General features: G+C 33.1%; 1 protein-coding gene across 6 annotated transcripts in view; it reads left to right on the top strand.

Annotated features, from left to right (window-relative positions):
* The window catches only part of LOC127850707 (baculoviral IAP repeat-containing protein 7-A-like), a 29,604-nt gene extending 7,207 nt beyond the window's left edge, over positions 1-22,397 (top strand). The window contains exons 2-14 of one of the 6 annotated variants that reach the window (XM_052383976.1): positions 1,151-1,350; positions 4,161-4,388; positions 9,234-9,869; positions 10,093-10,227; positions 10,415-10,453; positions 11,365-11,483; positions 14,015-14,036; positions 15,667-15,744; positions 16,613-16,702; positions 17,254-17,343; positions 19,315-19,422; positions 20,085-20,174; positions 20,929-22,397. In XM_052383976.1, the coding sequence (XP_052239936.1) occupies positions 1,296-1,350; positions 4,161-4,388; positions 9,234-9,869; positions 10,093-10,227; positions 10,415-10,453; positions 11,365-11,483; positions 14,015-14,036; positions 15,667-15,744; positions 16,613-16,702; positions 17,254-17,343; positions 19,315-19,422; positions 20,085-20,174; positions 20,929-21,065 (1,827 nt within the window). In that variant the 5' untranslated portion in view covers positions 1,151-1,295 and the 3' untranslated portion in view covers positions 21,066-22,397. Of the gene's footprint in view, positions 1-1,150; positions 1,351-4,160; positions 4,389-8,688; positions 8,765-9,233; positions 9,870-10,092; positions 10,228-10,414; positions 10,454-11,364; positions 11,484-14,014; positions 14,037-15,666; positions 15,745-16,612; positions 16,703-17,253; positions 17,344-19,314; positions 19,423-20,084; positions 20,175-20,928 lie in introns of those variants that run through there. The other 5 variants (XM_052383981.1, XM_052383977.1, XM_052383978.1 and 2 more) reach the window with 5 other exon arrangements.
* Positions 22,398-22,922: the final 525 nt, after the last annotated feature.

The following is a 22,922-nucleotide window of genomic DNA, read 5'->3' as shown; positions in this document are numbered from 1 at the left end:
TGTTTTTACAAATATTATTCTACTCTCTAAAACAAATGTTGTCATACAAGCAAACACATTTCGGCGGGGATTTGGCACTACTGTGACAAGCTCTTGTTAACATTGGCAATCGACATGTGCGCTGTCGTGTATTTTGAAACAACACAAATATTATGTTTATGAATCAAATGCATATCATTTTATCATGTTTATGTCTCTTGCATCTTGATGCGATAGCATATACTGTATATCCAGTTTGTTCTTTCGTTTCAGACCGGTTCAATAGATTAACCGTTTCGTTTAGTACAAACACGGCTGTACACAAACACCAACTATTGTACCCTGTTGAGTCTTGCACAGTTGTTGTTAAGCATGCGCAAATAAATTCAGTCTTTGTTCTATACAAAGTTTGCAATGTTTGATTTTAGTTTTCAGCATGACAATCCTATAATCCAACTCATTTTGTATGCATGCTTAGAAAGGTAAAGGCTATATCTTTTGAAAAACAAAAACAATTGCACTAACTTCTATACGCTGCAGCTAAAAGTATTTAGGTAAGAATACCACACAGTCCTTGCCGGCATGTTGTTTTTAATGTCGTTTTCAAATGAATACATATGGTTAAATGTGTTATTCTCGACACCACTTTATCAAAGTAGTGCAAAACGGCTGTTTTTCTTAATGCTGATATATATACAGTTAATTTTATACCGAAACATTTCATAACTAGACTATATAAATTATACGCATCTTCGACCCATGCGTCTCTGCTTATTATCAAAGTAATGTAACCTTTCTTTTAGAACAAACTAATGGTTAGCGCATGCATGGCCGTGTTGCTTTCAACCGTTCTTTACACAACCATTTTTACCAAGCTGACTTTGAAATTTACCTTAATCAGAATAAGAATAAGTTAATGGTATATTTTTCGGTAAGCATGTGTGTTTGTTTAAAACGATACGTTGGATCCCTTGGTAGTCTTCACTAATTTAATTGTAATCTTCGGGGAATGTAACGTGCAATCCTGTAGTGTGTTTTGTCAAACTGATCTCAAAGTAGTTATTTTGGTCTGATAAATAAAGTTAAATTTTGAATTCAATTGAATGAAACACATTTGAACACATTATGGAGATTTCGATTAATGTGGCAATTGTATTTTATTTCATTTCAGAAACCAGATTATTCGTCGCTGTTAACACACATTTGGATCTGAAAATTGTCCTCTGAAGACTTGTCCCTTAAGAAAAGAGGAAACAAAAAAGAAAAAGACACCGTTACTGCCTACGTGTGTACATCTAAAGTCAACGGTCAACAAGATGGTGTGCTACACGACGTCTGAAGTTTGGATCAGCACTAGCAAGATACCAGAAGGTAACATATGAATGTCAAGTATGGCCTAATTCTTCTTAACTCTTACGAGATCGTCAAATCCCACGATATATATTACGTTCTCAAAACATATTATTTCATGAGAGAACTGGCTGAAAAAAAGTTTTTTGGCAAATAATAATGTGACAAATAGTGTCAATTACACGTCACCTAAAATTTTATGGATAGTAACGAGCTTTTGGTCAGATGGCTGTGTTTTTTTTTTAATAACAAAAGCAAACAAGGTCAATGCGTCATTTCATTAGTGAAAGTGCTAAATGTTTGGAAAAAACGATAGACAATACACCTTTGGTTCTTTTCAAGCGTTGACACCTTCCAACCAGGAACTGAAAAACAAAAACAAATACGACTCGATAAAAAACATATTTATATACGCATGACAGGATTTATCAAAATCTTAAAACATGAATTATATATTTAATCGTACTTTTTGCACAATATGTTGGTAATCACTTATAGAACACAAAACTAAAATAATATACATACAAAAAGTTTAAAGTGTCTTATAAAATGCGCAATACAAAGTGGTTTACCATGATTGGAAACACATTTAGAGAGTGAATGCCTATAACAATACACAATTGTTATATTACAGACAAAACCCTATTTTTAATTCCGCTGTGAAAAACATATGTCTTAATCATAAATTAGTTAAAACATCAGTTTATTGTTTGATCACACAAGTGCAAAGAGAACCTATATCGGATACTTGTGTGCCCTTATTTAAATTGTTACATATATAAAGAATACTATGTGCCTTTTACAAAGACCCTCATAGAACACAAGTACATCAAAATGCAACTCCTTTCCAAAACTATATAACGATAATCTGTTATTGTTTATATAATTATAAAGTTTATGTACACTAGAACACAATGATGATTCGAAGAGAGGGTGACGACGATAACAAGCCAGTTAGATAACGATAACCTGATAGTATGATCATGATAACACTACATTATATTGTCATCGTTCTGTTTTGCTGCGATAACCTAACGGGATTCCGCGGGAAATACCCAAGTTAAGATAAACCGATTTAAAAGAATCAATTTTATAAAGATTCAGTAATTGGACTCTAAAAAAAATGGACTATAAAATAAATGCTTCCAAAATTAACCATGTAGTGATGAGTATGATTGGAAATCTAACATAGCAGTGAACCACATTGCTGATAGTTGTTGCTTCAAAAACTTTAACTGTCGCTGAAAAAATTATTTGGCTTTATGTCTAGTCTGTATAAAAATGTTCGCTGGAGTTTCTTCACTATGCTTTGTAGTCAATATTCATTCAGTAATTTTAATTCCGTGTCCAATAACGATTTAACTAAAAACCAAACAATTCCAAATGTTATCAGTGGATAAAACAATATGAACGAATACAATAAGTTAATAAGTTAATTAACAGAAAAAAATAACAAAAACATTGTACAAGTTAGTTATCTATTATAAAATTCAAAAGAGTAAATTTGTAAAAAAACATATTTATAAATTTAAGCAAAGTCATCGTAAGTGCCGAACGCACTGAAGTATCGTTTTGATCAAAATGTGTTATGTTGACCTCCAAGTTAGGGAAACGACACGTTTCAATAAAATTTTCAAAAACAGAAATCTTAAAATCCTCTGTTGATATATACATTCTGAACACCGTGAATTTAATTCTGAGAGTATGCCTGCATACCAAATAATACAATAGGAATATCACTCCATCAATGCAATCATCACATAAATAATTATAGCTTTCGTACTTTATTTTCTCTAAAAGTAGTCCGCCATAATTACATAATTCATTTGAATTCCTATAATACTTTAATTACGATATCTGCATAATAAACATGTACATTTGTTATTGGGCTCTGCACAACAAAATCCAAGGAAATAATTCCAAAAGCACTGGATATATATTTATCATTCTAACTCTCTGCACTTACCCACAAATGTTTTCTGTGAATCTATACATTTTCATCTTAGTATCATCAATTTTATGCAATTATAGAGTGCTAAAGAAATAATTAAAGGCAACAAATACATTTATTGCATTTCAAGTTACGCTGTGCACAAGACAATTCAGTATTATATTGTGTTCTGCACTGAAGAAAGTTTTGATTCTTATACTTTGCACTATCCCTAAATTTCCTCTAATATCATTTGAATCCCTTCAAATATTTTTGAACTGCGTACAAGAAGAGGATCAGAAAGACAGACATAAGGACGGAAAGACAATAGGAAGGACGTACAAACTGAAGAAAAGACGGACGGACAATCAGAATACTTTTGGTGTAAAAAAATTCTGCTGTTGTATTCGAACATAAATATAAAAAATAGTTTTAGTAGTACGATTAGACACCCGAATTTTCGTCTGTTTCCTCAACACTGAACACTTTTGTGTATATAGCTTAGCATTCAGCAAATGTATGTTACAATGTAACATTATAATGTAACATAACATTTCAAATAATAAAAAAGTATAGCTTACCCATTTATCGTTTTAAAATAAATTCCGGCTAACCTTTTACACGCTATTGTCAGGAAAAAAACATGTATATCATCGGTGTACAAATTAGTTCAGCGTTGATTTTCAAGATATAGGTTGCTGCTTTTTCCAAAGCCCAGCGGAATCTGGAAAATTATTGTCATGCAGAATTTGACGCGGAACAAATGAGATGTCCCAACACAATCTATTCATGAATACCAAACTGTATTGAGCTTATCCCCAACAATCATTCAAAAAGTATTTGAGTAAACATGGGTTCCGACGCTGTCCTGCTCTATCAATTACAAATAATTAAATTTCAGATTTACAAACGACCATTGACGTTCATCTGATAATTCCGTTATTGGTATGTATTGCTGTGACTCAAGGCATTATGTATGGTCAAAAACGGGTGACCATACTGGCGTTAATCAAGATTTCAATCCTCATATCATTGACACAAACAGAAGCGTTGCGACACAGAATTCAAGACATAGCCAGTTTGTTCAGCCTCCAGAAGGATAGGATACACAAGCGAAAGGCTCGACTAGGTGAGTCGATACGTTATGTATAATTGGTCCATATTTTTTACAGCTTATGTCATGCATATGCATCTATATGTGCACTTTTTTTCTTTGAACAGCACATTATCTGCAACGTTTTCCACTTGTCTTCTAGATGTTCTGCAAAATGATTTTGGTCGGCTGCAAATGATTGCCATCTTAACCTATAAATAGCTACGGTCCGGTCTATTTCAAAATAAATTCACCAGGAAGCGGGGCCGTTTTTCCTTATATGATTTTTCAAAACGTTATTGTCAGATACTATTGGTTTGATGTCAGAAACGCTCTACAGAAACTTTTCATGTATGTCCCTCTACCAAACTTGATCAAATGGTTGTTTTAATGTTTAAATAAAAATACAAAGAAAGGCTCGACATTTGCACTTTTGTTTGTTTTCCTGTATCACTATGTTGAAACATGTATTGATCGTACAAGAAAGTAATGGTTGGAATTCAATTATAACTTATTTACTAATTTTAGTTAGATTTTAGCAAGAATAGGTTGTAGAGGGCTGTGCGTGTACTCTTAATATGGCTTATAGGAATAAATTGTATCTATTATATACTCCTTTCGTAGTATGGCGTTGTCCGCAAGTTCTTAAGACATATGGGAAAAAATGTTTTAATTTGCAGATTTATATTTTTGGGACCCACGTGTTCGAATGGAAATATTAAAACATGCTAATATGGCAAGCGACGAGGTTCCAGAGCAGTCATTCAAAAAAACAGGAACAACTATTTGACTGCTCGTTTTAAAATTTATATGATGCATATTTGCATAAGCCTTTGCAAGAATTTCAGGGAATATTCAATTTTATTGTATTTGAAAGCGGATTTTCTGTTTTCATGATGTGCACTCTTTATACATAATTGGGAATTAAAAATTATAAATCAATGAAAACATAAGTAGATGTTAAATTATTTGCCATATTCAACTAGATGTTAAATAAATCTTAAGTCTGTATAAATATAGGAATATAAGTAAACAATTATATTTTAATATTCATAAAGACAGTATCTGCATTATATATTAAACCACAAGTTAAATACGGCAAAAAGATGACAGCTTATAATAGCTCACCTGAACAAAATGTGCTGATGGTGAGCTTTTGTGATCGCTTTTCGTCCGTCGGGCGTCTTGCGGCGTCAACATTTGCCTTGTTAATACTCTAGAGGCCACATTTATGGTTCGATCTTCCTGAAACTTGGTCAGAAAATTTATCCTAATGACATCTTGAACGAGTTCGAAAATAGTTTCAGTTGGTTGAAAAATTGAGGAAGGAAAGAACTGGTTATTAGATTGGCGAATGTCGGCGGGCGGGCGGGCGTGCTGGCGGGCGGGCTGGTGGGCGGGCGGAACAAGCTTGTCCGGGCCATAACTTTGTCGTTCATTGTGAGATTTTAAAATCATTTGGCATATTTGTTCAACATCATTGAACGGTGTGTCGCGCGAAAGACTTACGTCGATATCTCCAAGGTCAAGGTCACACGTTGAGTTCAAAAGTAAAAATTGGCCCTACATGAGCTTGTCCGGGCCATAACTATGTCGTTCAATGTAAGATATTAAAATCATTTTGCACATTTGTTCACCATCATTGGACGGTGTGTCGCGCGAAAGAATTACGTCAATATCTCCAAGGTCAAGGTCGCCACGACTAAAAATAGATTGATTTTGAAACAAGGGGTAACTATGAACAATCAGTAACAATGCACATTTTGAGTTGTCTTTCTTTATCAGACTTTTTTTTCAAATTGAAATCAAAGTCGCCACAAGTTAAAAAAGATTGAATTTGAAACAAGGGGGTAACAATGCACATTTTGAATTGTCTCCCTTTATCCGACTTTTTTAAATTAAAAACCTGGTTTTGTGACAATTTTGTCCCTTGTTCCTTATATGGCTATAGTAAGCATGAACCAACAAGGGAGGCAACTCGTGATGTCACAAATTGGCAGTGTACAAAAAGTGGTACTTTATTATCTCGCTTAACCTTGGTCTAAATTATGTTTAAAAGCTCTTTTCTGATTGAATGAAACAGTCCAAAATCATCCAATAAATAAAGTCGAGATATTTATCTTGCGGAACATTTAATGCCATGCCGCATGCAAGCTATTATGAAAGTAAAAATCGTAAACCAAAAAGTTTGTTATGCTTTTTTTCGCGGTCATAGACAGTGTTCCTGGCTGAAAACAATGCAATATTACTTTTGAATCATTCATGTATTAGTATATAGCAAGAAAGTTGTAGAATATTTGTGTAAAACATAAGAATTTTGATTCAAACTTGTGTCTGCTACAATTTAACGAGTGTTTACGGAAATTACCGATTGTACAGATGTATCGACAGACATGCCAAACGACAGAATAGCTTGCATATTTCAAGTTTATCAGCCTTGAAATCACAAATGTATCAAATGACAAATAAAATCATTAATTTATCAACCAGTAATGGTCAGAAACACCAATATCTTTTGGTGCAACCATCGTATTTTGCTGAAACCGCGACACATTCTTTTTCGAAAACCGACCATCGGTAATTTCCGTAACCATATTGACAATTTCAGCTGACAAGTTTTCGTTTCTAATGTTTTTCTCAAATATTCTACCATGAAATTATTGTATACCATTACACAAATGAATAACAAGTAATATTTCTTTGATTGTGGTAAGGAACACTGTCTATAAATGCTTATAAATACTTAAGGCTCAACAACAGTGCATAAAATATTGAAAAGTAAATAATATTTCAGTTTTTCGTTCCATCTGATAGTTTCATCAATTCCCATAGCTTAGTCACTCAATTATATTGGAAATTATGACCAATATCTGTTTAAACTTGTATTATTTATTTTTATCTTGAAACTTCTATAACATGAATGTTTTTGTCTTTTTATAAAAGTCGTCAATTTTATGTAGATTTCTCTATAACGGGTAGTTTGAAATACATTTTGGCAAAGATTACGCATTTAATATAAAATGCAAATAATTTATAAAATATTCCCTTTTAATCAGTATGTTGGTTTATCAGAAAATAATAATATCACTTCATTGAATTATTTTAAAGTTATAACAAACATTAAAATGTTTTCCAATCAAATGATTCACGACACATATAACAGATTGATAGGAAGATATGGACAAATCAAGGTTGCTAGGTTGCCTGCCTAAAACGGCCATGTTAGTATAGCACTTGATATCTAAATTTATTAGCCTATGGGTGTTGTAAAGACATGAAATATTTAATGAAATGTCTCAGAGTATAGATTGTTTTTCATTTAGTAATTTTTAAAAGAAAGGCAACATAACCCTTAAGTGGCTGAAAAGAATTTGTGGCTGAATAAAAAGAAAAAAGGCTATATGCTTGTTGAAAAAAAATGTAAACATCATTATATTTGAATTTTCTGGCCATAAGTGGTATTTTTAGTGAATAGGGGAAATACATTTTCAAGAATAAACAATATAATTATAAATGTTTTGGTGAAGTGCATGTCATCCAGTATCATCATAGCACCAGTTTGGGTCTAAAAAAAACAATAACATATTTAAAGTTCATAACCCCTTGTTGCTAAAAAAATCATGAAAAATATAATTTTCAGAGTAAACTATTAAACAAACATAAAATGCTTTATTATACCCTAGATATTATCTCTGCACTCAGTTGTCATCAATTACTTATGTTTTAAAAAATTATTGTTTGATGCTACTCATGGTACCAGTTTTTTGACAGAAAATTAATTACATTATTTTAAAATGCGTAACCCCTTGTTGCCAAAAAATTCATAAAAAATATAATTTTCAAAGAAATCCATTAAAACAAGAAAGAAAATGTCTTCTTAAACCTTAAATATTATTCCTGCAAGCATTTTACATCAATTATTTGTGTTTGAAAAAATCATTGGTTCATGCTTCTATAGTAAAACCTTGTTAACACTCTAGAGGCCACGTTTATTGTCCGATCTTTATGACACTTGGTCAGAAGATTTGTTCCAATGAACTCTTCGATGAGATCGAAAATGTTTCCGGTTCGTTTAAAAAAATAGCCGACATTTGGTGGGCATCTTTCCGTATATGTTTGTACTAAAACATTGTTAGCAATCTTACAACATTCCAGTTTAATAAACATTCCTTATAATTAATTTGTATGAAATTATTTCGTAGCTGTTTCGCTCGATCATCAATTTAAGCCGAAAATGATTTTACTTTTACTACTTTTTAGAAATATAAGTATTTGGACTATTAACCAAAATAAAATGGGGATGCATACATATTTATATTAACATTTGACTTGACAGGTATAAAAGCATTCAACGTTATTTTTAAAAAGCCCTTATGGAGCCGTGTCAGCTCCAGCTCCAGATCTATGCAAAGGTAAGTCAATGGCAAAACAGCTTGTGAACAATTTTGCTACGACAACCATGTGAGATGCAGAACGGCTTTATTAGTTAGCTGAAGCACCTGAAAGACAGAGAAGGAGAGGGAGAAAGGGAGGGGAGGGGGAGATAGAGAGGGAGAGACAGAGAGGGAGAGTGTCTCTTAATCCAGGACACACCCATGCACACACGCACGCGCGCGCACACACGAACGCACGCGCGCACACACACAATTCAAATACTGTACCCAATTCGTCATAGAATGCTTTCTAAATGTCTGATCAATTAATGACTGTTTAAAATACAAATGTTCATGGAAGGCATGGGTCTTGAACAATATCAAAGTTATCTTCTTTATTTTAAGTATGACAATTTTCACATTCATGAGCGCTCTTAATCAATTAACACCTTATGGATTTAAATGATTTTTTAATGCAGAAAACGAATCATTGAATTTTATATTTCAGAGACGGATGATTGGAACAAACATCAGTTAACAATAACTTCAAACGAGAATCCTATGGAAGTTAAGTTAACCTTGTCACGTACAGATACAAGAAAAACAAATTCTTCTGAAGAGTTTTACACATTAAAGGCAAATGCTTCTCAAGTGTCTGTTAAGGAAAACATCCCTTGGATTTTTTCACAACATCCAAGTCCAAATCTGGATAACATTCCTGTGTTTTACACTGAACGATTTGAACCTTTGTCCCTAATCATCAGCCAGATTGCGGAAGGGAAGTCACCAAGACCTCAGGTAACCATGAGATATGAACTGCTACGCCTATGTACCCTCAGAACCTACCCAAAAGATAACAAGCCCTTCCGGACAAAATATGCAGCTGCAGGATTCTACTACGCCTCTGATGGTGATGGCGTTGTCTGCTACTGCTGCGGCATACGTCGTTACGGGTGGGTGGAAACAGATGATCCAATGGAGGTTCACCAAATAATTAATCCAAGATGCAAATTTCTCATAAACAACAGAGAGCACAATGTACCATCTATTGCTAATGGACCTTTGAGAAAGAAAGTTGCAGGTTTAGACATCATTCCAGACTGTGCCTTAGCCAAATGCTCCGGAGCTGTGAGTAACAGACATGGTATGTTTTGGCGTAAAAATCATGACGCAAAAACTATAGAATACGTAATGTTAACTACTTGTTCATAATGTTATTTCTTAAACTAGAACATAATTATAAGCACAACATTCAGAGATATATTAGGTGTAAATGATTTCTAAAATGTAACACTTTTCCTGTAGTTGTAAGGCAATTTCTTTAGGTATGCTTGTACTATGTTTATAATTTATTTATGTTTTACTAGGTGTTCCAAATGAAATCCCGATGTACGAGCACATGGCCCTTACAACATTCAGGAAACAATCCTTTAATACGGATTGGGCAAACACACAAAAATATTCACCAGCAGAACTGGCTGATGGCGGTTTCTTCTTCACAGGTTCACAATACTTCTATCTTAAATATATAATTGTGTCTATAAAATAGGCTTAACTTGATTATACTTTGAAAAAATACAATGTTGCATAATTAGTCATTTTAGTTTTATCCAATTCAGCATATATACATACAATTGACTTTTAAATAGGAAAATTATGCTTTATATTATACTTGTATTTGTGTTATAGGATTTGAAGATTGTATCCGTTGCTTTTTCTGTGGCATAGGTAAGTTAATTTTTACATTTTAGTTTCTTTATGTTCACTTTAAGCTTGGCGATAACACAATTCAAACGAAAAGAGCATAGAGATTTTCGTTAATCTCATTATGAAATGAATATTTGACTATGTGTGAAAACAAAATGGTTCGTGTAGTAGGCCTTGTATCTTAAAAGGTTTCATACTACCATGTTCATTTTCAGCGAGGCTGTTTTCGGAGAAAACCCGAGGTATTGTCATAGCCTTCTCGTCGTCCGCCGTCCGCCGTCCGCCGGCGTCGTGCTAAAACCTTTACATTAGCTCTAAAATCAAAGTTCTTCAACCTACAACTTTGAAACTTCATAGATGCACCTTGAGAAGTTCTACACGCCACACCCATTTTGGGTCACTAGGTCAAAGGTCAAGGTCACTGTGACCTATAAAAAAAATCTGACCAGCTTTCGCAGCCGAGCGTGGCACCCGTTATGCGGTGCTCTTGTTTAAAGTTTTTTTCTGTTATCAACTGTTTCGAATAACGAATAATGTCTTATTTGTGCATGATCATTAAAACAATACTGATATGGTAAAAAATCAAACATAGACAATTTATTAAGTGTGGCTTACATCAGTGTATATAAATGTTCCAAGCGTGACATACTCTCTTTCAAAATCCTAAAATGACCATTTTTGTTTATAACATAAACAATACTTTTATTAGACACTTTCTGTATATGAGGATGCATGTAGAAATATTGAATGTGGAAACTATTTTCTCATCTAAAACCATAATTGTCATTAAACATGAGACGATCGCTCCCTGCATGCAACACGTGTCTTCCTTTCAGATCAGTTCAATTACCACCCAGCTGAGTGAAGTGAACATAATAAGTTAATGGGGTTCATTATTAAAAATTATCTAAAACAAATAATGTGTTGTGTAGGATTAAGACGCTGGGACAAAGAAGACGACATGTGGGTGGAGCATGCCCGCTGGTCTCAAAACTGCACTTTTCTCATACAGAAAAAGGGACAAAACTTTGTGGACTTCGTTAAACTGACGGTACAATATTTGGATCTATCTCTTACCTCTATACTAGTTTATGGTACTTTAACAATTGTAAATGCAACGATTAACTGTATAATATCACACATTAGAAAAGTATATATAACTATCCTTATCCATAAGATCGTCGTTTTTTCTAGGCGTAAACAAAACTTTACAGTTTTAGAGATACAACCTTGTATGAGTGATCCTGAGCACTTGGTTAGTTTTGTAGTGAGTTGTAAGTGAGATGCATTTGACATTGTAATTTTCCGTCCATCCGTAACTACGCTTGTGTTTTCAACTTCTCGTTATCTACTGGGTGGATCTCTCGGAAACATTCACATATGAATGACATAATGTGAAGATGATCATAAACAAAGGAATTTTATACCCGACAATGTTTGGAAGAAGTATGTTCTGTTGTCTGTTTTCGCTCGTTAGTTCCACAATTTTATGTTTTCAACTCCGCTTTGACTAATGGATGGATCTCTCTGAATGTTTTCAGTTTAACGACCTTTTGTAGAGGATCGCAATGAAGGAATTTAAGCTGCGACGAGTTTTGGCAGAATTATTTTTTTTAATTTTAAATCACCTGAGCGCTAATGATCACTTTTGTGATCGCCGTATGTCCGTCGGGTGATGGTTAGCGTCTTATATCAACATACCAAGAGGGCTGAAAATTAATAAGCAATTCTGAATGATTTCCTTTTATTAAATGTGTGTTTTTTATTAAATTATAGCGTTACGAAATGGTTTTGCTGCCAGAGTATTTAACTTTACAAACATATAAACCAGCATCTGAACTTGCTCAACTCCATATCTTTGTTCGGATATTTAGCTCACCTGATCGCGTTTTCTCTGTAATTCGACGTTCTTCGCCAAAATTTATATTGTAACCACTGTATAGGCCACATCTATTCATAACACTAGGTCAGAACAGTTCAGTGCGATCAAAACTGGGCCACATGGGTTCAAAACTGGATCACTATACACTTAAGAGGTAGTAAACATACTTGAAGCTTCATTTATTGACAAATCTCCATAATACTTTATGAGAACATTCGTACTTATCATATCTCGGCAAAGGTCCTAACTGGGTCACATGGAGTAAAAATACTGGGTCATTCAGTCACATTAAAGGTAATCATATGAACACGCTACATACCATATTGATTGCCCATGCAACGTGGTCACACAATTTTCCAAATGATAATTCGACAAATTAAACAATGGTCTTAGTAGGTTCACATTATTTGCAATTTAGTCGAATATATGAAAAAGCTTGTTAACACTCTATATGCCATATTTATTTACCAATCGTTATGAAATTCGATCAGAATATTTAGCAAAGTTAGATCTCGGCCAAGTTTGAGAATAGGACACTGTGGGTAACAAATAAATGCACTAGGTCAAATAAAAAAAAAGTCTTGTGAATGCCCAAGAGATCAAATTCATTTCTTAATCTCTATTAACAAGGTCACGTGGTATAAAACACCAGCTCACTAAGTCAAATCTAATTAAGAGCTTAAGGACACACTAGATACATTTATTGCACGATCTTATTCAGAATTTGTTTCCTAATGACAACTCGGCCAAGTGCGAAAATGGAGCTGGTGAGGTCAAAATTATTTCACTGGGCAAACAAAAGAAAAGGCGTGTTTATTTCTGCAATATGTAATGACTTGTCCATGAAATATTGTATCTGCCCATTCACGGCCGTTAATCATGTGCGCCACATCTATTCCAAAAAAAGTTATGATATTAAGGATGAATTCATAAATCATTGTGTTTTGTGTTAAAAAAAAACACAAAACATGGCAAGTTGTGCAGATATGCTTTTAAGTCTATTGGGTCCCCCTTGCGAACCTTGCCTGATCATAACAGTTTTGTTAATTTAGGTTTCAGGTAAGAACACTCGGGCTACTAAGCCATCTTGTTTCAGCATAAGCAGAGTTTTGGGCCTTTTTAAGCAAAACACAAATCAGATTTTTTTAAACGGTGTTGTTTGACACTCAAAAACTATTGCTGCCAATAGGGATGATCCTGTTTAAACATATTAGCCGTCAATTAATATTATGCACCTTCATATCTTTGGTCTGAAAGTTTCGATCTAAGAAGTGTTTTAAGCCAAAATGTGTATGTAGGGAACACAGTGTCTTATATGCGTTTATGTTATTTAGCAAATTATTGTGGTGACATACTCAAAATACATACATGCATTAATTACTCTGTGTGTTGTGTCTGCTATGTCCCATACAAGATGTGATAAATTAATGACAAAAACTGTCCATTATGTAAGATATCGGACAGTTTGGGGCTTATATCTTACTTAAAACATGGCCAACATACTCCCTATGTCCAGTATTTACATTCACGCCAGTATTACAAAAACAAGTGTAAAAATTAATTGCTACCAGTCAAATATTTCATTAATGTTACAGCGAGAACGAATGGATGACATCACAGCAAGGTTTTAAATATTTGTACTTTAATTGTTATGCCTTTATGCGTTCTGAATGCTTAATATATTATTTTACCGTTTTTAGGGTCAACAGCTGCATGAAACAGGTAGGATACTTTTTAATAAGTGAAAATAAGTTACGTAGTGCTTGATATATGACACTTTGCTTATGAATTCATTTACTAACAATTCGCTAAATTACACATAATTTCTACTGCTATTGCACTATTTATTTGTCCTTGATAAGCAAAACACTGTACGTCCAACAAATCACACGATGGCACAACGTTTATGCTCCATAATTTTCGGATGGGTCCATATAGATTACCCTTGTCCGTCCTTCTTTATGTCCGTCCTTTTGACTTTTATTTGGCGTCTTTCTCAAAATATACAACAACTATAATTTTTTAAACCGATTTTAACCTTCATTTATGGTGTTGTGAAACAAAGGGGAAATGTGAGGGCATCCGTTTCTAACGTGAATGCGTCGATTTGTATCAAAACGTATTTTTATATAAAGGCAACATGCGTCATGATTGAAAGTTTACAAATTTTAGAAGGACCAGTTATGGTACGTTCGGTTACCTATTATTATTATGCGCAGTTTAAAAGGCTGTTTTATTATTTTGAAATTTGACGTATATACCACGATTACCTTCACATTTTTGCTTCTTCGGAGGTAGAATGTGCATGTCAAGTCTTATGAAAGTCTTCTTTGGAACAAAATTTTTTAAGAAGATAATACGATGTTCTAAAGGCTGAAATACTAAGAATTAAAATAAGTTAAAAAGCAAAGTTTCACACATAAGACCCACAAGTGGTACTGTATATAACTGAGTGACTGCAGATCTTCCTGTGTTTAGACGTATTGAAAACTTGAACAATTTTTTAACGGGCGATTTACCCCTGCAACAGTTATGGTTACAAATACTTTACTGTCGAGTTGTCTGTTAAAATATTTGCCCTGTGCGAAGGTAAAAAAGCGGCGAGAGTTACGTTTGTAACAAAGCTTTAGTTAAACTAGTTTTCAACGTATGCGTTTGCGGTCAATAACGCTATACTAGTTTGCATGGAAAACTCTTGTTGTTACTTTTCATATAGTTAGCTTTTGTGGAGACCTAGCCTGAGATTGTATTCAATGGATATCACTATTGAATGCAGGTCAATGTCACTGTTACTAAAATATAAAATAAACGTTTACTCTCAATCCCTTGGTTTGGATTAAGTTATTGTACTACAGTTTTGTGTGTATGTATAGAGCATTCAGACCTTATTGGGATTGTATTATTTGAGGACAGTCAGGAAAAGGTCATGGTCACTGATTGATGTAACAAAAATAGAATCAGTGAATACCTTGAGGTTAGATGAAGGTATTGATTTGAGATTGTTTTATGTTGCTAACATTGATAAATCGCATGGGGACTAATTTCTTTGACAGTCGGGTTAAAGGGGCGTTTTCACGTTTTGGTAAATTGACAAAATTGAAATAAGTAGTTTCATATTCGCAAATTTTCGTTCTAGTTATGATATTTGTGAGGAAACCGTAATACTGAACACTTACCATGCCCTAAAATAGCCTCTATATGCATCTTTTGACGATTTAAAAACCTGAAAATTATAAAGCGTTGCAACGCGAAACGATTTAATAATTTGGAGAGTTCTGTTGTTGGCGTTATATTTTCTGAAACTACGAGGATCGCTTATATTAAGTATAAAATACATATGTCATTGTTTAAGGAATGATGGCCGAGTGGTCTAATCCGCAGGCTTTTTACTCCAGGACTCCAGGGGTCAGTGGTTCGAGTCCTGCTGAGGGTTACCTTTTTTATATTTTATTCTTGATTTTTTGCTGGAACTTTTTAGATCCAAAGTTTACATTTATCAATATAAAGCATTAAATGACAAACTTCAAAACATGCCAAAATCTGTGAAAAGGCCCCTTTAAGGTCAATGTCTATCTCAATTACTTAAAATGTGGCAAAAAAATTGTTTAAATAACTTCAGTTTGCAATATGACAAAAGTGCTGACAGATTGTATATAAGTTTCTTACAATTATACGTAACATAGGATTTCATTCGGGATCATTTAGGTCAGGATAAAGTTCACTGTTTCTTAAAATAAAAAAATGCTGTCAATAACTTTGAGTTTTTATGATAGAATTAATCTTAAATGTGTATATTGGAATCTAACATGCATATCTAACTTCAGGTAGCATTTGGAACAAGTTGGATTAAGGTCAATGTCACTGTTACTTAAATAGAAGAAAATAGATTTCCGCTCAATACATTGAGTTTGGTGGCGGTGTTGATCTAAAATTTAGCTGTATTGCACACATATATATACTATCTTGAACATTGAAACCATTGTATCGTCATGCCGCAATGCTTTCGTTTTTTATTGTTAAACCGGCTGTCCTTTATAACATTAACAATACATTATTTGTATTTTGGTTAATTTGCTGAGTTTGTTTTAGCATGCTAGATAGTGGCATGGTATATTTTCGTCATATACATATGTAATATTTGTATAAGGTATCCAATCCATATGTTCTGTTGGTAAGAACATAAAATTACACATCTAACACAATTGTGTAAATGTGTCTAATGTTTCATTTTATCAAAAATTTGTTCGCTGTAAATGTTCACACTGCCTGGACAAAATACTTGCATATATATGTTTCAGGCGAATCCCATGGTACCGGGATGTCAGACATTATCTGTGAAGGTGCCGATGCAGGTGATACGCCAGATCAAATCATTGATGTCGTCATTGGTATGTTTTTCTTATGGGCGTAACAATAAGGTTAATATAAATTTAAATAATCATGACCAACAGCGCCATCCCGCAAAGAGTTTGTTGCTTTGTTGATGGAAATGGTTTTTCGACGAAAATTATACAGGTTGTCGATAGTTCCTTATATTTATCTAAAATAACTGTTCATTGTTTTGTAGTTTTTGCAATGATAAATATATTTATTAATAAAATACATTTTTATCAAATGCAATTAGCACCATTATTTTCTGTCATTAAAAGATTTTAAGAATTTTAGGTGCATATGATTCTTTTTAAACAACTTCGACATTATAGTTGAGTTTTTAAAAATGTTGTCGATTTAAAAGCACATAATAAAAATCACTTCATGAAACCAGCTTGATTAAGGTACTAGTTATATAAGGTATCCAATCCATATTTTCTGTTGGTAAGAACATCATATTACACATCTTACAAAGTTGTGTAAAATGTGTCTCTTATATTTCTTTTCATCGAAAATTCGTTCGTTGTTAATGGTCTCACTGCCTTCACAAAATACTTATATGTTTCAGGCGAATCCCATGAAAGAAGAGTTTCAGGAATTATCAGTGAAGGTACCAATGCATGTGATGCGCCAGATGAAATCACTAATGTCGTCGTTGGTATGTTGTTCTTATGGGCGTACGAATTATGTTAATATACATTTAGATAATCATGACGAACAGAGCCATGCCACAACGATGTTGATGAAAATGGTTTATCGACAAAAATCGTAAATGTTGTTCATAGTTCCAACACTTTAGCTAAAATAATTTTTCAGTGTTTTTTTGGTTTATTAATGATAAATATATTTATTAAGAAAATACCTGTATATCACATGCAATAAGCACCATTATTTCCTGTCATTAAAGGATTGTAAGAATTTCAGATGCATATGTTTCATATAGATATATTCTTAGGAAGTAAAAAAACTTATTTTAAAACAACTTTGACATTATAGTTGAGTTTTTAATAATGTTATCGATTGAAAAGCATTCCATAAAATTCATTTGTCAAGAGGGTTGTTTTACAAAATTATTCCTAAGTAACCATTATAGAAATAGTAATAGAAGCTTAGTGTTGTTAGTGCAAGTGGTGTAAAGTTATTATTAATACACGTTTACATTGATACTGTTATCGGGTATCATATTTTATGTTATACTAAAAATCAAACAAATTTATTGTAAGGCATGCTTTTTTTATTTATAAGTTTGGCTCTATCCAACACATTCGTTGAATCCAACAATAGATATGTTGTTGCGTTTTGTTGGTGCTTACATAATGAAGAAAATAGAAGACAAATGACAAAGTGACGTCATTCCTGAATGGTATGAGAAAAACATCCGTGGACATCTGTTTATATTGTCAGAGAAAATCTTTCCTTTAAACGTACCTCAGGGTGTTCGCGTTTTCGATAGAATGTCCATTATATAATTGAAATGTCCCGTAGTCACTGTTATTACACTATTCTATTAAAGAAGACAAGTCTCTAAATAATTTTAAGTGCTATTTATTCTTTTTCTTAAGTAGAATACAATACCAAGTGATTCGTAACTATTTGACTAACAAAGTGTTCTATAGATCTGAGGTGCAAAATAATTCTTACAACAAACACACAGCATTTTATTCTCATCAAAATAATCATAAAATTAAGATATCTCTTATTCCATTTTTGGTTGGTTGACTCTTCTCTTCGGACGATTTTCTAAACCCACCCCTTCAAATAACCCTTGTTGATTGGATGGACCGCTCATGCCTGTACCACATGTTACAGTAGAAAAGTGCAATATACAATTATCACGTTTGACCAATACGTTCGTGATGAACATGTGTGGATAATAACCATTGTGAATAGGAGACCTTATTTCATTAACATACTTGATCATATAACCAGGTGTTCTCTTATGGACAAACCACATTAGTAGTGTGAAACCTAACGCTCCTATAATCAATTACGTAAACCCCGATACCCTTAAGATATACATTCAATCCGAACTTGCATTTGTTATGTACATTGGGAAATTGGATATTTCCATTATTTAAATTTCATTATATACCATATCTGAATTGGGGTTTGTTATGTACTAGCCGAATTGTTAATGAAGGGCTATAGACAAATCAACCTATGTTCCCGATAATTGAATTACATTGGAGAAATGAAACTATACCTACATAATCAATTTTTCAAATTTCATTACGTCCTACCCGAAGATTCTATTTCCTAAATTAGTTTGCTTATACAACAATAACACAACAACAACAACACAATAATGTACAATGAGATAAATTATGTTATTATATATATATTATTACGTTCATTTATATGTCCCTTTATATATTATAATGTACAATTATAATGTACATTACGTTACAGAAATAAATATGTAGGATCCATCATACTTTGTCAAATTTCAAAGGTAACTAAAGTATGTAAAACATTTGAGATTTTTAGTTCAAGTTTATATGGTCTTATCGACATTAAGTATTTATGTCGTTTCAACCTTTTTTCGACACTTCCGTGTCTTTTAAAACTTTAACATTGCATGCAGGTTTGTTATATATGACTGGTATAAAATATGTACTGTAAATTGTAGGTGCATCACGTGATGATTTTCACTCACGTCTGGTCATGAGTAATGTACAGTGTGCAGAAAGTTCACAACACGAAAGGGAAAGTACTGAGGGCACCTTACCAGTTATGAGTAAGTTACCAGTGATTTTGAAAAACTCATAGTAATAGTAGTATAAGAAGTGATTGCAAAAATAGTGGTAGTAGTTCTTGTTGTTTTAGTAGCAAGTATGGCTGTGATCGTTCCAGCATGCTTCTTTTTACGCGAAACACAATTATAAAAGCGTGAACAAGTTAGCTCATTGTAACATGCATATCTAGCTTCAGGTATCATTTGCAACCAGCTGGATTAAGGGAAAGGTCACTGTTACTTAAATAGACGAAAACATTTTTCCGCTGAATACATTGAGTTTTGTTGGCTGTATTGATATGGAATATTGTGTGTAGGTAGCATGCAGACCTAGCTTAAGATTGCACACATATTAACAATAATGTCTTAAATGTTGAACACATTGTATTGTTAAATTGCCATGTTTCGTGTTTTATTGTTAACACGGTCTGTCCTTTATAACATTAACAATTAAAATATTGTATTCTGGTTTATTTCGTTTATTTTTTGAGTTTGTTTAAGTATGCAAGATAATGTTATCCTATATTTTCGTCATATGTTGGTAAGAATATAATATTACACATCTTACAAAGTTGTGTAAAATGTGTCTCTTATATTTCTTTTCATCGAAAATTCGTTCGTTGTTAATGGTCTCACTGCCTTCACAAAATACTTATATGTTTCAGGCGAATCCCATGAAAGAAGAGTGTCAGGAATTATCAGTGAAGGTACCAATGCATGTGATGCGCCAGATGAAATCACTAATGTCGTCGTTGGTATGTTGTTCTTATGGGCGTACGAATTAGGTTAATATACATTTAGATAATCATGACGAACAGAGCCATGCCGCAACGATGTTGATGGAAATCGACGAAAATTGTAAATGTTGTTCATAGTCCCAAAACTTTAGCCAAAGTAATAATTCGTTTTTTTTTAGTTTCTTAATGATAAATATATTTATTAAGAAAATACATGTATATCACATGCAATAAGCACCATTATTTCCTGTCATTAAAGGATTGTAAGAATTTCAGATGCACATGTTTCATATATATGTATTCTTAGAAAGTTATAAAACTTTGTTTAAAAATAACTTTGACATTAAAGTTTAGCTTGTAAACATTTTGTCGATTGAAAAATTACTTCATTTGTCAAGAGGGTTGTTTTACAAAATTCCTAAGTAACCATTATAAAAATAGTAATAGAAGCTTAGTGTTGTTAGTGCAAGTGGTGTAAAGTTATTATTAATACACGTTTACATTGATACTGTTATCGGGTATCATATTTTATGTTATACTAAAAATCAAACAAATTTAGTTAAAGTCATGTTAATTTAATTAATAAGTTTGGTTCTATCCAACAAATTCTTGAATCCAACAACAGGTTTGTTGTTTCGTTTTGTTTATATTTTCTTAAAACATTTGAGAAAAAGAAGATGAACAACTATCTGAGGTGTTAACAAAGTGACGTAATTCCTGAATTGTACGAGAAAAACATTCGTCGCCATCATAAGACTTAGTTCTTTTTCAGGGCAGCTCTCAGGTGATTCTACAAGAAATATAGAGCCTGAAAATTCTGATAGAGTTGTTGGTTCAGGCAACAGGGGAAGCAGCCGAGGACAGAGACGTCGTAACAGACGTGGTGGATACAGAGGATACAGACGCTAGGTGTCATCGGGTTTTTGGATTGTCCGAGGGTGGAACAGCAATCAGTTTTCTGATAATTATTTTTTTAAAGCACACTGTATTGATTTTTTAGATTAAGAACTTGTAGGAATTGTAGAAACACATTTGCTAATGAATGATTCTATTAATATTGAGGGGTTTACATGGTTTGGCAGCAATAGGAAGCATATTCATAAAAATGCCAAGCGTGTCTCAGGTGGAGTCGGATTTCTTGTCGGTAATGAACTTTTACAAGAGTTTGATATATCTGTTGTAAATGACTCACACGAGGGTATTTTTTGGTTACAGCTGAAACACAGATGATTATTTAATATTCCCGTGTGTATGCTATCTGTCCCCTGAAAACTCCTCACGACAAACTGATGTAAATGTTGTTGTTTTTTATAAATTATTGCAAAATATGTACCAGTATCAAAACGAAGGTTTACCTTTATTTGTGGAGACTTTAATAGTCGTTGTATAGACCAATAAGATTTTATTGCAGGTGTTGACGATTTTGTACACCGCAATGTAGTTGATTACAAATATAATGCGGATCATCTTATACAATTTCTAATAGATAGTAGCATGTGTATGTTGAATGGTAGAAATTTTATATACAATGACTTTACATCAATTTCAGTCAAAGGCTGTTCTGTAGTAGACTATTGTTTGATCAGTCATGAAAACTTGCAACATTTTACTGATTTTAAAGTTGTACATGTGTCTGATATCCTAAATAGTGTTGGTATTAAAGGGACTGTCAGATTTAGAAAATCATCAAGAAATGTCTGAAAACGTATTGGAATGACAAGTATCGGAATGGATCGTAAGAAATCAATACCAATGCAGGTTGTTTTAGAAGATGGTACAGTGTCTGATGATGTTAAGATTGTTCTTGCTAAATAGCAGCATGATTTTTGTACACTGCTAAATTCAGATAATACTGTAATAAATGTTGCAAATGATAGTACAGTAGATATAGCAGATGAGAATTTAGACTCGCCTATAGATAAACGTGAGATAGTTAAAGCTTTGAGAGATGCTAAGCAAGGGAAAGCAGCAGGTATTGACCTAATCCTACCAGAATTGTTAAAATATAACTCATCACTTTTTGTTCTTCATAGTTTATGTTATGTATGTTTTCAATCTGAAAAAGTGCCAAGCTTTGGTCTAAAAGCATTATTTACCCAATACCTAAATCATGATGTAAGGATCCAAGAGGACCAATGTCATATAGAGGCATTAACTTTTGTTATTTAGACAGACTTAAAATATTATTGAAGTTTATGTCAATCTTTCGATTCTCTAATTAAGTTTGTATACCACACATAGCATTTTTATTTTTTAAACCTTCGACAATATTGTAATGAACGTTTTTTGTTGATTGAATAAAAAATATACCACCCAAAGCATTTCCCTTCGTGTGTTTTCAAACATACGGTTGCACTTTTTGGAAAAAAACGCTTAACTAATTTTGCGCAAACTTAACAAAGTTGTGTATTTTGACAATGGCCGGGCACTCGTCTTTGATTTTTTATAATCGTTTCGAATTAATGAAGAAATTATCAAAAACGTTACCTGAAGCGATGTTTTGTTGACTATCGAGTGTCCCACACATAGCCGCAAAAGTCACGTGGTACAGGCACCTTGAAAAAGTCTGTATTTTTTGCCATATTGGGCAGTTGATTACAAGTTCACTAAGCAATTGTTTTATAGCGGTAAAAGCCGTTACCGAGAAAAAGTATCCGAATGTACAATAATCGATTCACATGGGCGCTTGTCTTGAAAATAGCATGGATGCAATTAAAGCATTTTAAATCAAAATTAAAATCAAACAAAGGGATATAGAATAAAAAG

The sequence above is a fragment of the Dreissena polymorpha genome, chromosome 11 (genome assembly GCF_020536995.1).
Source record: "Dreissena polymorpha isolate Duluth1 chromosome 11, UMN_Dpol_1.0, whole genome shotgun sequence".
In the NCBI taxonomy this organism is placed as follows: domain Eukaryota; kingdom Metazoa; phylum Mollusca; class Bivalvia; order Myida; family Dreissenidae; genus Dreissena; species Dreissena polymorpha.
This window is presented reverse-complemented; position numbering and strand designations above follow the sequence as displayed.